The 16,606-nt window shown below is 31.8% G+C and overlaps 1 protein-coding gene across 5 annotated transcripts in view; it reads right to left on the bottom strand.

Moving 5' to 3' along the window:
• The window catches only part of RAP1GDS1 (Rap1 GTPase-GDP dissociation stimulator 1), a 130,448-nt gene that overhangs the window by 37,559 nt on the left and 76,283 nt on the right, over window positions 1-16,606 (bottom strand). For 3 of the 5 annotated variants that reach the window (XM_079766483.1, XM_079766481.1, XM_079766482.1), the window contains exon 5: window positions 12,551-12,697. The exons of the other annotated variants lie outside the window; for them this stretch is intronic. In XM_079766483.1, the coding sequence (XP_079622609.1) occupies window positions 12,551-12,697 (147 nt within the window). The remainder of the gene's footprint in view (window positions 1-12,550; window positions 12,698-16,606) is intronic. 5 annotated transcript variants of the gene reach the window in all.

Consider the following 16,606-nt stretch of genomic DNA (forward strand, 5'->3'; position numbering starts at 1 on the left):
GCACTAGCGCATGCATTGAGTGTGAGTCAAACTCCACTATATATCTGCATATATGGAAGCATCACACACACACACACCTCCTCAGTACTGTTGGTACAAACTATAAAAATCCCACAGTTCAGGGACATCAGAAGAATAACAAATTTTGCAAAGGAGATATCTCAACAGGAGAATGCCAGTTAGAAGTGATGTTAATGGTCTCCTAACTTGGCATCTCTACAACTTTCTTGGACCACTTTTACAATATTATGAATTTTGGTTCCAGGGAAAAGAGTGAACAAAAAGTTAAGAAATGTTTCAGAGTTTCATATAATCTTTGGCATACAAATTGAAGCAGTAATATCTGAAATTGTGATAGATCAGGAAAAAAATGTAGCTTATCACAATGGCACATGGTGTGAATCGCCATAATTCAAGAAAATCACGTTGCTTCATGAAAACGTATTTTACTACTACCCAGGAGCAAATTAATTGTATACTCACATACAATAAACCACACACAAGTATGAAGAGAAAACTGTATAGTTATCCAATAGAGAGACTCATTTTAGAACACTTGGCTGCTTTATTTAATATCTAATTCTATGATGCTAACAAAAACAAAATTTATGCTCAAATAACTCTAAAGTCTGTTCATATCAGCCGCAAGCAAGGAGACTTGGATAATAAAGGCCCAGAAGAAGGAAAAAAACTTAACAGGTTGATACAAATTTTCTCATGATAAGCAGGCATCCTAGAACATGGTTCTCAAAGTAGAATCCCCAAAACCCTTCAAGGATCACAAAGTCAAAACTACTTTCATAAATTTATCAATATTTTATTTGCCCTTTTACTGTATTGACATTTGCAATGATGGTGAAAACACATTGGTAGGTAAAACTGCTGGGACTTGAGTATGAACGCAGTCAGTGACACCCAATTGTATTAGTAGTCATTATATTCTTCACCATCGCACAGTAAAATAAATGCTATGCTTATTTAGCATTTTTAAATTTTGAAGTTATTTTTCATACAAGTATTTTTATGTTAACGTATAGTGGGGTTTTATTATTTTAAAAATACTAAATGATTTTAAAAATGTCCTAATTTTCATTTCTAATACAGTAAAATATTGATAGATATTACTCATATACACTGAGTGGCCAGATTATTATGCATTCAGAGATCATAATAATCTGGCCACTCAGTGTATATGAGTAATATCTATCAATATTTTATATATATATAAGAGGCCCGGTGCATGAATTCATGCATGGGTGGGATCCGGCCAGCCTGGCCAGGGGGAGGGGACATAGGCAGTTGGCTGGCCTGCCTGCTGGTCGAACTCCTGGTCTAGGGGACAATTTGCATACTAGCCTTTTATTATATAGGATATACACTGAGTGGTCAGATTATTATGCGTTCAGAGATCATAATAATCTGGCCACTCAGTGTATATGTGTATATATAACCAAAAATTCTTTGAAGTCTTCAAGTAATTTTTAAGTGTCTAAAAGAGTCCTGACACCAAATGTTTAAGAACCACTGCCAACGAATTTTCTAATTTTTACATAAGATAGACTCAAAACAAAAACAGACAAACAAACAAAAACCATGAGATTCTGAAATTCAATGACGTGTTTGGCATATGTGATAATAAAAAAATAAAAAACATACTAGAAATTCTAGATATTGGTGGTCAGATATTTTGAGCAAAATTACATTTAATTAATTAGCACCTAAACATCTCATTTTGCTTACTTGAGTAGAAACTCTACTTAAGCCTAGGAGAATATTCCATGACTGAGTCTGCTTGCCTCTTTCAGTTACAACTTAGTATGCTAGCAATAAATATTTGGGGGAAGAAGGCTAAATAAGAGTCCTGTATGTGTAGAATAAATTAGTATTAATTCTTTTCACTGGAAGCAAATGATTATGTTTAATCACTTTTTTAATGGCCCAGAGATGCTGTGAATGGACTTCAAAGGATAGTAGCTGACATTAATGCTATCATGAATGGTAGCAGGATAACTTTTAAGTCAAAGACTAAGTGGAAGAAATTCTTAGTACCAGAAACACTTCACATCTCTAGATACATTTGAGAGAGTAAGTGAAATAATGCACGACTGAGACTTTCTGCCTCCCTTAATGAATATCAGCAACTCCAGTGGAATGTTTATTCAGAGCTCAATAAACACAATTCACAAAAATGAAATCCAGGCCCATACACAGCACACAGTTATGTGTGATAGTCTTTAGACAGCACAATGTCATAAACATCTGAAGACATTTTAAAATTGCTCCTGACACACATCACAGACAAATACTGACCAAAATACAGAATCACACAATTACATAAGATCAGGATGACACAGGCCCTACATGATCTATGTGGAGGAAGAGGAAGAAAGGCACTGAAAAGGTGCAATACAGATGCATATACAAAGAGATATAAGGCAATCAATGCATGCGCTGGTGTGAACACTTACCTACCTACATTTGAATTTCAATGGTTCCAAGTTCTTCAGGTCACACTCATGGAAACTCCAAAGAATGGAGATCTGGAGAGAAGATCTCAAGTTGAAGAACCTTTTTCCCCTAAGTTTTAAGTTTAATGTTTAAAAACATTGGTATAGACAGATTACAGGACCAGAAAAGTATGCCAAGTAATTCAGTTGATGTTGATCAGTTACTAAATAGAAAAAGTTTCTTAAGAAGATTATAGCACATGTTTATCTCATTCCTAAGGAAAGGCTCTTACAATGTTATAAAACTTAAGTTTATTGGTAAATATGACTTAATGAATAATGAAACTTAAAATGACACACCATTCAAAACACAATTTCCACATTAGTATGTACATATGGTATGTATATTATTCATAGTATAAAGAGTATCCTATTTACAGGTTTACATAAAAACCCATCTACAGTTAAATGAATTATATACAGTTGAAACAATAAAAACAAGCAAATATAAACCTTGATGTGATGTTCTAATACAAATTGGCTAAAAACCATTACAGCATAATAAAGACTGAGTAAAAATGCCCTTAACTAATGGCATAGTTTTATTTCCAAGAAAAGATAAATTAGAAATTATATATCTGTGAAGTAAAACTTACGAGTTTAAGCAAGTTATAGCTCCACTATAACACTAAAAAGTAAACTGTCTTAAATACAGCTACTGAGAGGATGATTCACAGCTAAAAACACAAGTACAGGTACAAGTAAAAACTTCCTTTTCAGTTACTTATTACTGAGTACCTTTTTGTTGATTGATAAGGAATGTAAAGAGCTGTTATTCTAAACTAGTGTTGAGCATATAAAACTAAAAATATTTATGTGATTAAAATTAACCTCAAAATCAATTCTTTTAAAAGCCCTCTTTACACAAAAGATGCATTATGGGTTTTGCACCAAGATTATCCCAGTAATATAAGTCCCAGGTTATACATTTTAATGACAGAAATTTCAAAGGAAAAAACAAAAAGAATCAAGATTCATTAGTATTAAGAATACCAGAGGTTTAAAACAACACATTTACACATCACATTTTTTGCTTTCTAAAAATGTGGAAAAGCGAATTGAGAAGTTTTTCCTGGGTTCTGAAAATAAGAGTCTCTACAGAGCAAAATTTCCCTCTTGTAAGCGCTCTAGAGATAAAGGACCAAATTACACGAGTAAGTGTAATGTAAAACAACAGTAACAAGAAAAGATTCCAAAGCAAAAATCACAAGAGGAAGAAAAAATGTAATTATTATTCTTAAGAGACATATCCATTTACTGTTCTCAATCCAATGACATCTAGAGTGATTATGTCTTAATCTAGATCTTTTTTTCCCCCTAGACTCATTAGGGTATATTATTTACTACAGATCAACTCTTCTTATAATGTATACTGCTACAAAGAAAATTTCTACAAATATATCTACTCTGATTACAGAAAACTCTGCACTTCCATTTCACAAAGAAATTGGCCTTTTAAAGGTTACAACTGGATTTGTGTTTGTTTTAAAGAGAACTGCTGCCAGCTGTTGTTTAAGCATCTTTTTCTGAGAGAAATAAATCCAGTCTCTGCTTTCAGATGGCAGTGCTGAGAAAAAAGCGCTATCTAAAGTATAACTTTACACCTAAATGAAGCTAAATGCCAGATTAACATTACAACATGTATATCTTACAAACTGTTTTACAAAAGGATTAACTGGCTTTTTAAAAATAAAAAAGCAATTATTAGTAGTTACCCTGAAACATTACTATCATTAAGTTTTTTTAAAATTTCTTTATTGATTATGGTATTACATATGTGCCCTTATTCCCCTATTATTCCCCCAACCCCCCCATTCATGTCCTTACCCCCCTGTTGTCTATATCATTAAGTTTTATACTTTAAAATTACATAGAAGTTATTTGGGAACACACAAACTATTAATAAGACACAGCTCATAACCAAAAATTTCTGATTTCTAGTTAATACCCATTTTTCAAACAGAATTTAATTTAAAAAAATTTCATAAATAAAATATAGGCAGTTTGATGTTAACTGGATTTTAATTGTAGTAGAATTACTTAAAAAAAAGAAAGAAAACAGAATTAGTAATTTTTATACAAGTTAATTTACCAATGATATTTTTCTACCTTGAATTTCTCTCTGGATATTTTAAATGATCTAAATTAAATATACATTGATATTTGGCCAAAATCCATTATTTATCTCTAGCTTTAAAACTTGCGCATGGTCCATATTTATATGCCTTGATGTCATCATAGTTCAATGGTGTAGTGACATCAATAATAAAAACAAGGCCTGGCCTCTCAGTTTTACTATTACTATTTAAATATTAATTTTCAAATATAAATAAGCATTTCATATACAGAGAAAATCTCTCTATGTGCTTCACATTTTGGAATCCTACCAGTATTTGAAACATAAATGTATACTTATACTATTACAATATTAAAATGTGACAATAACTAATAGTGAAAATATACAAATGTAAAAGTTAAATGAAGGCAGAATAACAGAGATTACTTATTCTCTTTAGAATTTACAGCATAAAATAAATGTTAGGAGCTGTTTTTAATTTTTAGTTACTTAATTCCATTCAGAAAGCCATGAGTTTTTCAAGAAAAATTCCAATTTGGGAATTCTCTATATCTTATGAGGATGAGTTAAAATCAGAAAGCCAACTCTGTCACCTCCAATATTCACTCTGAGGAAAATCTTGAAAATAATATTCATTAACATCTATGATTAATCATCTCTAGTCCAGACATAAAGAAAATTAAAAAAAGAAAAACATGTTAGGGAATGACAAACCACAAACATATTTTGTTATTCTGCTGCTCTCACTTAAAATTGGGTATCTATTTAGTATCACATTGCTGAGTGCACTATAATGATCAGGAACAATCCAAAAGCTGACAAATCTGAGAAAGTATTATTTCTGTAATATAATGCCAAACTTTAAATCATTAACAAAACAACTATAACAATCATTTCATATTTTTATAATAAAGTTTAAGATTCTTTCATTCAGAAATTCATTCTTTAATGGCCAAAGTTGAATATTAATATCAATACTTGACCATGTGGAATCAAACCAAAATGTACATTTGGTTTACCTCTACTATAAACTCAGTTCTTATCTTAGTCTGTCCATTAAGTAACAGCATTATTATAATAATTGCTTAGGAGGATTCTGATGAAAAACTAACTAGCAGAAGGTACAAAAACAACTAATTGCTCTGACCTTCCATAAAACAATTTGTTGAAAATAACATTTATAACAGAATTTCATGAAAGCAACCTGCTACAATAAATTGATTAGAAAGTTCTATTGAACAAACAGTAAAAATTCAGAGAGTTTTTCCAAAGAAAATAACAGTTAGTAAAGAGTTGATATATTTTTTATAACTTTTCAGCTTCACAATAAAAGTCATTTATACACTTTGAGTACTTTGACAACTTGGGCTTCAAAAGATGTGAATTTAAAAGTATATCTCCAATGCCTTTATAAACAGAAAACAACAAAAATAGTATATAATTTTAAGAAGACAATGAATAGCAAAGATAAAATTTTACATTTTTGAATTTTGTTTTCCTTAATGTTAGGTAAAATGTTTTTAGTACTTAGGAAATATATGGAAGTATTAATTAGCTTGTACCCATAGTAAATACACTTTGGGAATAGTTCCTCAAAGCAAATCATTTCCTAAACATCTAACATCTGAGAAAGATTCTTGCTTACCTGTAATAAAGTAATACCAAAATATAATATACTCAGGGTCAAACTGCTTTTTAATTAAAGCTATTCCTATATATAATTATTCCTATATAATTTATATTCTTCTTATTTTAAGTATGAAGCAAAAACAAGTAAGCCAAGTTTTTGAACTGAGTTCACTGAGATAATGAATAATTGTATGAGCAGAATTGTGAAATTATTGCTACTGGTTGAAATGAAATGAATTAAATATTAAGTGATCTTTAAATTAGAGGAGAGAAAATACTTTACAGGCCTATTTTCAACAACTGAATTTAAGTATTAGACTTATTTAAATTCAATTATTATGCTCCAATAACATATCCCATGAGCTGTAGTTCATAAATTGCACAGATGGCCTCATTTCAACCATAGTTCAGTTATCATTAAGTCCACATAGCAAATAAATGTGAGAATTATCATGAGAATATCCTGGAGAGATCTCAATAACCATACACACACACACACACACACACACACACACACACACACACACACAGAAAATAAATTCACCAATAGAGAGTTAAGATATTAGAGAAAAATCAGCTCTATATGTAAAAATCATATATACTAGTATATACACACATAAATATATATATCATATATAGGGTATTCACCCAAAATGTACACACACTTTGAATTCCAATGGGTTAAATCTGAAAAGAAAGAAACATCAATTGAGCTATCAGCTATTAAGTGTGTATACATATTTTTGGGACACCTTGTATATGATATAGGTCACATGAAGAAGACAGTCCATAGACTGTGTATACTATATTACTCATTTTAGAAGGAAAATAATTTTTCCTTTTTTTATGGAATGTTTAATTCCCTTAGTTTTCTCTTACGGCATAGTTTATGTAAAATAACTATAGTCATTGCTTTAATGTTTATTAATTATTAATTTGCTTTAGAATTATAACATACTTATCCCTGTATTATGTCTCTACCTAACGTAGGTGTATTAGGAAATACATTAAACTCTTAGTTATAGAGTTCTTTAGATATTTATTGACTAATAATGGTTACTTATAATATAATAAAAATGGTAAACACTAATAGACTCCCTAATAAGGTGTTAAATTTTGCTGGTGCTTTGCTATAATATCAGCGATTTTCAACTGGTATGCCAGAGCACACGGCTGTGCCACTAGAATTTTTAAAACATGCAATACCTGACTAGTTAGGGGCACTGACCGCTTTTCCCTTAGATCAGGTGTGGGGAATGACTGGCCCATCGGCAGTATCATATCATTTGTTCTGGCCCAGCCAAGGCAACCACAGGCGGGACACGAAGTTCAATAAATCTAGTTGTGGTGTGTTTTTTTTATAGCAACATAATTTTTAATTTGATAATTTTGTATGGCCCACAAATGATACTATAAATATCCAAATGACCCTTGGCAGAAAAAAGGTTCCCCTCCCCTGCCTTAGATTGTCAAATAAAAAAATGACAACAGCCTACAAAACAATAGCTGTCCAGCATGAATAAATCAAAATTATATTTTTTTCTCAATTCACAAAAAAATGTACTTTTGGTGTGCCAGAGAATTTTAGTAATTGGTATATGTGTGTCATGAGATGAAAAAGGTTGAAAAATTGCTACTTTAGACTACTGTTTGTTTCTATTCAAATTTCAATCAACTTTCCAGTATACACATGCAGATTTATCAAGTTTGTGAATCACCTATAGTAAATTTTTAACCACAGATTCAACACTGTAAATATCAGCATGTTTCCAATGCCACTTTCTGCTACTGCCTGTCATGCAGATGAATATGGAATATCAGCTAACAGAGTGGACAAGAGTTAATAATGCTTCTAACTTACTTAAAGAAAAAATGTATTCTAATATCACTTTTCTTCCCAAGTTTCAATTTTGTTAATAAAACTTTTTTAGACAATACTAAGTATCCAGAAAAGTCAACTAATAAATATTTAAATATTTTCCAAACTCCTACTATATGCTAAAATGGCACTACAGTTGAAAACAGCTATATGTGAACAAAATTTTCAGTCTTCACTGCAATGTTTGGCACTGGGTAACAAAAGCTAGGAACAAAGATGTTCAAGAAATTAATGAGACAAAAATATCTTCAATAATAGGTTTGAGTTCCTCGTTTATAAAATAATTAAAAATGTAAAGTTGTAACTAGATGAAGAATATATAGGAAGTTCAATACATTTCCTGAAATTGGATGTTAAAATGTCAATATGCTTCTTCCTCTTAATCACAATTGTCAAGTAGTCAGTTCTATTTTAAAGGGCTACAGAATTGAAGAGTGCTTGTTTAACATGTGAAAAACAGGTATGATTTTCCCCAAAAGCATAAATTGAAGTGATTTTTACTAAACAAAAGGTTTTTCTTATTCTATTTAAACCTGATTTTATTTATACAATATTACTGATATGACTTTTCTGGCAAAGTAATTACAACTTTTTCTGTTCATGTATTCCACACTTACCTGAATATAAAAAGTTTTAATTGCTTCACCAACAAGGAAACAAAAGAATATATTCAGCTCATAGCTTATAAGTATATCATTTTGAGAGAGTTCAAAAGTTTTAAAACTCAGGGACCTTGAATTGTATGCAAATTTATAAATGGGTAGAAAAATACCTTTACCGAGTAAGCATTTTCACAATATATGCCTTGCATGTGTGTAGGAAACTTGTTTTAGTCCCTATTTAGTGGATTTAAAAATTGGGTATGATCAAGGTTATCCACTATATGGACAGAAATCAACATATCCTAAATCTCAGTCTGGTGTCAATCCACTTTTGGGACTAATAAACAATTTGAAAATGTTCTTATCAGAGAAACTATGTTGGCGAGTCTTTGTGACCATTTCTAATACTTATCTTTATGTTTAAAAATTTTTATCTATGGAACTAAAGAAAACTCCCTATAAATAAGGCTTAAGTTATTGGGTCCATGGGTACAGTTTATTTTTCTGCTAGAATAGCAAGGAGGTATTTATCACCCAACTACTATTCTACTCAGAAAGTAGCAGAGGCTTGTATACTGAAATTCAATAGTCAATACAGATTAAAAAAAAACTTCATTTATTTTACCAGTGCTAATAAAAAGTGGCTCCCGAGTTTCATAAAGTTCTGCTGTTTTTTGTTTTGTTTCAGTGACTCATCTAGGTGGACAGGATCAAATGATTTAAAGTTAGCCAACAAGAGCTAGAATTTAAGTTGGAAATTCTTTAAATGCATATTTTAAAGAAAAGAGTAAATAAATGACACACAAAACAAAGATGCTTAATAATTATGCAAATGAAAACTTAAAAAGGAATAAAATGTAAGTTAAATAGTGTCATGGAGAAAAAGAACCACTTCTTAAACTATGATCCTCATGAAAGACAAACATAAAGGGAAGCAGAGGAAAGGGGATAGTTATAAGTTTGGCATTTGTTCCTTTAAAATACTAAAAATGACTTTACTTCTATTTTACCTAACAAGTTTTAAAAGCTGCATTCAAATTGCAGCTCTTAGAATAATGGTACAAAAACACCACTGCTCCAATAATGGTCTAAGAAAAGTTAATAGAGTTTTTCAAAGTCTCTAAGTTATTTCTTGGGAATACTTTCACACCAGGGAAAAAAACTACTCCTACAGAAAAAACATTATTATGCATTTTGACTGTGCATCATGTTTTTAATCATTATGTTCTCAGTGTACTTCTCTAAACATTGATATCCTATAACAAGCATGTCAAACTCGTGGCCCTCAACGAATATTTTTGTGGCCCAGCCAATATAATGGTATGTAAGAAGCGTTTAATAAAAATTTCCTAACTTAATTTTCACAATATCCTGTTATACCATAATTACTAATAATGAACTACAATGTTTGCTGTTGACTGATTACTATAATCGTGTTGCATTCATTTCCCTTACGCACAGGCGCACCATTTCTCTCCACTAACACTAGCAGCGAATATTTTAGCAGCCGATTGCCAGTCATTAGTCTTGGACTCACTTGTTTGGTGTGTACAACAGGAAATATTTCGCTTTTGGAGAACAAGAAAGATAGGTTTATTTGCATTACGCTTATTAATTTGTGCAATTTTTCAGTGTCTGATAAGTTAATGTTCAAGAAAAAATATTAATTTTTATTAAAATGTTCTATTATTTTATGTTAACGATTATTTATTTCAGCCCTTTGTATTCAGCATGTCTCTATTGAAATAAACCTATGTTTCTATGAAAATTGAAGCTTTTGTTTTTTTTGCGGCTCACATAAACTTAAACCTTGTTTATTTGGCCTGTGTTAGCCTTTGAGTTTGACATGCTTGTTCTAGAACGTGGATTCAATCACAGGCTCTTTTGGATTAGAATTAGTGATGTTCTTGACGACCATCTGGCCATGTGATATGCTTTGGTACAGGCTTTTGAGCAACAGTTTTCTCAAAGGACAAACAAACAGATTAGATGCATAACAAGGCTAACTCTTTTATACCCAAAGCTGCTATCACTCCATGACTAGTTTCTTTCATTTATCTTTCTAAATCATTCTCCCACTTAGCATTTGTCCCACTTTCTCAGGTGTCCAAACCTGAATGAAGTTGAATAGAAAGGAAGCAAAATGAACAACTGACCAATGATTTCTTAATGCAATTCAGATACCCGTGTTTTATGGTCTAATTTAAATTATTTAGGCACTAGCTATTCATTTTGTAGGTTACCCAGACTGTTGTTTCTGTTTCTCTTATTCATAGTTAGGACATTTTCTTTTCAAAAATGATTCCATGACAGTGCAAGGAAAACAGAAGTAATTGACCTTATAAAAAGACTACCATTTGTTATTAGTTTGAATTTAATAGGCAAGCCATTTGATGAAAGAAAACTATTATTATTATGGATAATTTTAACTCAGGTTTAAAACTTGTGTCTCTTGGATACAATGTAACCCCAGGAAACATTCTGTTTAACTTATAAGTGCTAAAAAGGCCAATGTAATTGAACATTTAAAACTCAGGTGTCATGTGCAAAGCTGGATTTTCAGCTTACCTCCCTCCCCCAGATGAAAAAATTTGGTAGCATTTGACCAAATTGCCATATAGAAACAACTGGCTAGAGAAGAGGGTAGTGGTTCTACCCTTTCAATGGGACAAGAGCCACAGCCCATGCCATTTGCTATTATCTCCACCACCAGGTCAAATGTCAGTAGTCATGTGTTATTGACGTTCATATATTTTTTTTTCAATTATTGAGAATATTTCTTTGAACCCATGACTACTAAGTGAAAAAATAAAAAAGAATATGCCTAAAAAGGCCTTATGTTTCTAAAACACATGAAAGTTAAGAATAATATTGCATGGTCAATATACAAATAAAATGTCTCTATCACAGACTCCAATTTAAAATGGCATTATGAAATAAACCACAGAAAGAACTGATTTCTATTCTAGGAAACTACTAGAATTTTAACATCTGACCCATAAAGTAATTCATATAAAATAATAAATAAATCAATTTTGTGACATTTAAAAGTATAGTGAAACCATCATGCCACTCCTTTTATGTTCATTTGATTAACAACCACATAGGCTATAAAGTACTTATTGAATTTCTCAAATTAGACATCTGAATTGCTCTAAACTTTATTTTTATAATGCTAGATTATATTAAAAATTTTTGTTATTTTTACAACTAAATCTAGTATCTAGATAAAATAACTTTACTTATAAAGACAGTGTTTATGGTAGTTTTTTGTTTTTACGGTGTTTATGTTTTAAAGCTACTCCTGGTATTAATATGAAGTAATAAACATGAAGGTATTTTTAAAAAAATCCTCACCTGAGGATATGGCTTTATTAAGTTTGAAGGAAGAGAGGAAGGAAGGAGGGAGGGAAAGAGAGAGAAAAAAAAAAGAAACATTCATCAGTTGCCTCCCATATGCTCCCTGACCAGGGATCAAACCCAAAACCTAGGTATGTGCCCTGACCAGGAATCAAACTTGCCACCTTTTGCGGTATGGGACAATGTTCATACACCAAATGAGTCACCTGGACAGGAGAAACTATTTAAATAATTTATTTTTAAAATGCTCATAGCAAGAAATCTTAAACCATACCATTGGGTTTTTTTTTTTAGTTCCTTCAATAACTAGTGTCATTTAATAAATTGGACCATTCTGTGTTTTTCAAAAACCATAATTTTATGTTAACTAATTACTAATTTTATATGTCACAAATTCTTTGTTCATAATGTTTCCAAATATTTTTGTTTTTTGCTATAGTAATGATGATTTTTAATTTCTCCCCCCGAGATAAAGCAAGTTTTCAATTTTGTTTACCATTCTCATTGCTATAGTTCATCAGCATGCCACAAAAGACAGTCAAGAGCTTCTCATTGGCGGGATCTGTTATACTGCACAGTGACCTTAAATGGTCAATTACAATCTGTGCACCACCTGCTTGGTCAACTGCACTTCTGCCCTCATCTGTAAAACAAAGAGTTAAATTTAAAATAAAAGAAAAAAGAAATGTACCTTATAGTTTCAAATATAAAACATAACAGTGCTATTCCTTATTTAGTGAGTAAATAGAAAATAAACCTAAGAAGGGCATTAAGTGTCTTTTTGGAAATACAAAACAAAACAAATAAACATGGAAATGGGGTGGGATGGGGAAAAGAGATAATCACTTTCTAAGAGAAGAAAAGATTATTTGCATTGGCATCATATAGGAGCTTAAAGAACTTTTCTATGTCTTAGGAGTTTATGACTATAACATGAAATTTCCCCCTCCTCTTTCACAAATGACAATTCTCCATAAGGAGTAAAAAAATAGGAACTAATATTCTTTTGGAAAATTTTTCTCACCTTGAAAACCACTAACTATATCTTTCTATCAGTGGTTCTCAAAGTTAGATATTATCAAAGGAAATTGTCTATGGCATAGTATAATTCTAGATCACAATATATAATGCCTAAATGTTAGGACTGGGGTGTTTTAAATGACATTTTCTATAGTGCATAAGCATGTTCTTTTTTTCAATTCTTGGTACTTTGTGCGCCACTTTTCCTTTTACTCTCCAATCTAGAACACACCAATATACCAGTAGTTCAATATTACAACAAATGGTCAAATAGTCAAACATACATTACATTATATACAACAGATGTCATTTAACTATTGGAACATATAAATAGCTTTAGAATACTTTCTAACCCTTGAACATAAGAATGGAAAGAGATGAAAAAAATGTCTTTCTAAATCTGACTTCCTTATATAAAATATGGTAGAATCTAGGAAAAGTTCTGTCCAACAGTTTTGACAGCCATAAATATAAGCCACATACATAAATTTAATAGTAGCCACATTAAAAATGTAAAAAGAGGTTAAAAATTCATTTTAGCAATATATTTTATTCAATTCAATATATCTTGAGTATGATCATCCCAATATGCAGTCAACATACAAATTATTAATGAAATATTTTACATTCTCTTCTTTGTAATAAATCTTTGAAATACAAGTGTATTTTACACTTACAGCTACATGTCAATTCAGACTAGCCACATTTTAATTGCTCAAAGAGTCTAATCTGGCTAGTGGCTTGTCACACTGGATAATGCAGCTATAGAAGCATTAAGAAAGGATCAGTAAAAGAAATCGCTCACGAAGGAAATATAGCTATAAAGTTAGTAAATAAAAAACTTTCATTTTTCTAATGAAAGAACTGAAACTAAGGTCCTATATATTGATTCACTGTCTAATAATATTATCTCTATATATAAAAGCCTAAGAGACCATTACGACCGAACCGGTTGCTATGATGCGCACTGACCACCAGGGGGCAGACACTCAATGCAGCAGCTGGCCCCTGGTGGTCAGTACTCTCCCTAAGCCAACCTCCTGTGGCCGGCAAACCTCCTGCGGTCCCTCCCCCTGGCTGGCTGGCTGGCCGGATCGGCCCCTATCTCTAGCCAGGCCGAGGGAACCCACCTGTGCACAAAAGTGTGCACCGGGCCTCTAGTTTATCTAATAATAATATTTGATAGTGAAACAATATATATAATTTCTTATAATATACACACACAACTTATATAGCTTTGTGTCATAAATACTTGCTTCATAATTTCAATATATTTTAAGAAAATCCATACTAAAATGAAAAGAGTTTTTTGTCCACTTTATTGTATTATTATATAGATAAGAACAGGGCCCTATGCTAATCAACTTAATAAGATCACAGGAAATTCTTAATTGCCAGGGTAACTTGTCAGATGAGCTAGGAAGAAAGTTATATTTCATTTAGAAATTTAATTTCCAAAGTTTTATTTTCTAATAATATAAATTATCTGAATTGCTGGACAATTTGTAATTGGATGATGTTGGAGAAAACTGAACATTAGGATTACAAACATAAATGTTCAGACTTTTAATAATGTGAACATACAGGATATACTACCCTCTAAATTGCAAAGTTCAAATATATTTTGATTCTCATTGCTGAGTAAATATGAGATTTCAAAATATAAATAGTGTATGCTTCGAATTTAGAAATCTTAGAGAAGAGCTTAGCATTAATTTCATGTACTAGACAACTAAGGCTTAGAAACTATGTGAAGTCTATCTGCAGTGAACTGTAAAAGCTAAGCTGACTTCTTCTCAATACTCAGCTATTCAATACTTTAAAAATTCATCTCAATATATTTTAATACAAATTTGTTCAACAAATTTGTTCATCCAATTTATTAATGCAATATATAATAATACAATTAGAAGACAAATTAGATATTTGTGTTGCAGAGCCACAGTGTGTTTCTTCCGTTCTTTGCTTCCTTTTCCCATTCCCTACCTGCCCCCTCCTGCCCTGTTTGGATTGTCTACAACATTGCTCTTAACTCATGTATTATTAAGAGTTGGTTGCAGGGAATAAACTCAAGTTCTATACTAGAAATAACATTATTACCAAATTTGAGAAGAATAGCAAAGCAAAGCACAGATAATAATAGATATCTGAGTTGAAAAAATATTAACCTCCACTACAGGAATGTTTATACCCATCTTTCTTCCCTCCCTTCCCCCTTCTTTTAACCAATGAACCAGGGAAATAAAATTGAAGAGAATTTTATTAACATATTTTTAAAACTCAGAGAATGAAATAAATTATAACTCTATATTCTTTTACTGCACTAAAAGGAGCAAAGTCTTTAAAGGCATCTTACAAATTATTTAAAATATATATTAGGATATGTCATGCACAAGTCCATATAAACTATTTTTCCAGTCAAGATAGCTCTATAGATTTATATTATATTGAAATGAGTAATATTATTATTCACTTAAAAATAATTTCCAAAGGTCCTTTACACAAAAATGTCATATCTCTGGATGCAGGTTCACTTTTAACTCGTATCATAAGTAACTTGTAATTGTGAAGCATCCTGAGTAGTTACCTCAATAAAGTTCATTTTCTTTATTTTTCTTTATTAAGGTATTACATATGTGTCCTTATCCCCCCTTTGCCCCACCCCCACTCATGCCCTCACCCCCCTGGTGTCTGTGTCCGTTTGTTAGGCTTATATGCATGCATACAAGTCCTTTGGTTGCTCTCTCCTGCTTACCCCCACCCTCCCCTACCTTCCCTCTGAGGTCTGATCGATGCTTCTCTGTCTCTGGAACTATTTTTGTTCATCATTACATTCCACAAATGAGTGAGATCATGTGATATTTATCTTTCTCTGACTGGCTTATTTCGCTTAGCAAAATGCTCTCCAGTTCCATCCATGCTTTTGCAACGGGTGAGAATTCCCTTTTTTTTTTACTGCAGTGTAGTATTCCATTATGTAGATTTACCATAGTTTTCTAATTCACTTCTCTGCTGATGGGCACTTAGGTTGTTTCCAAATCTTAGCTATTGTAAATTGTGCTGCTATGAACATAGGGGTGCATATATCCTTTCTGATTGGTGTTTCTAGTTTCTTGGGATAGAGTCCTAGAAGTGGGATCACTGGGTCAAATGGGAGTTCCATTTTTAGTTTTTTGAGGAAATTCCATACTGTTCTCCACAGTGGCTGCACCAGTCTGCATTCCCACCAGCAGTGCACGAGGGTTCTTTTTTCTCCGCATCCTCGCCAGCACTTGTCGTTTGTTGATGATAGCCATTCTGACACGTGTGAGATGGTACCACATTGTTGTTTTGATTTGCATCTCTCGAATGATTAGTGACTTTGAGCATGTTTTCATATGTCTCTTGGCCTTCCTTATGTGCTCTTTCTAAAAGTATCTATTTAGGTTTGTTGCCCATTTTTCCATTGGGTTGTTTATCTTTATTTTGTCAAATTGTATGAGTTCCCTGTAAATGTTGACATTTAAACCCTTATGGTGATAACATTGGCAAA

The sequence above is a fragment of the Cnephaeus nilssonii genome, assembly GCF_951640355.1.
Source record: "Cnephaeus nilssonii genome assembly, chromosome: 1".
NCBI lineage: Eukaryota > Metazoa > Chordata > Mammalia > Chiroptera > Vespertilionidae > Cnephaeus > Cnephaeus nilssonii.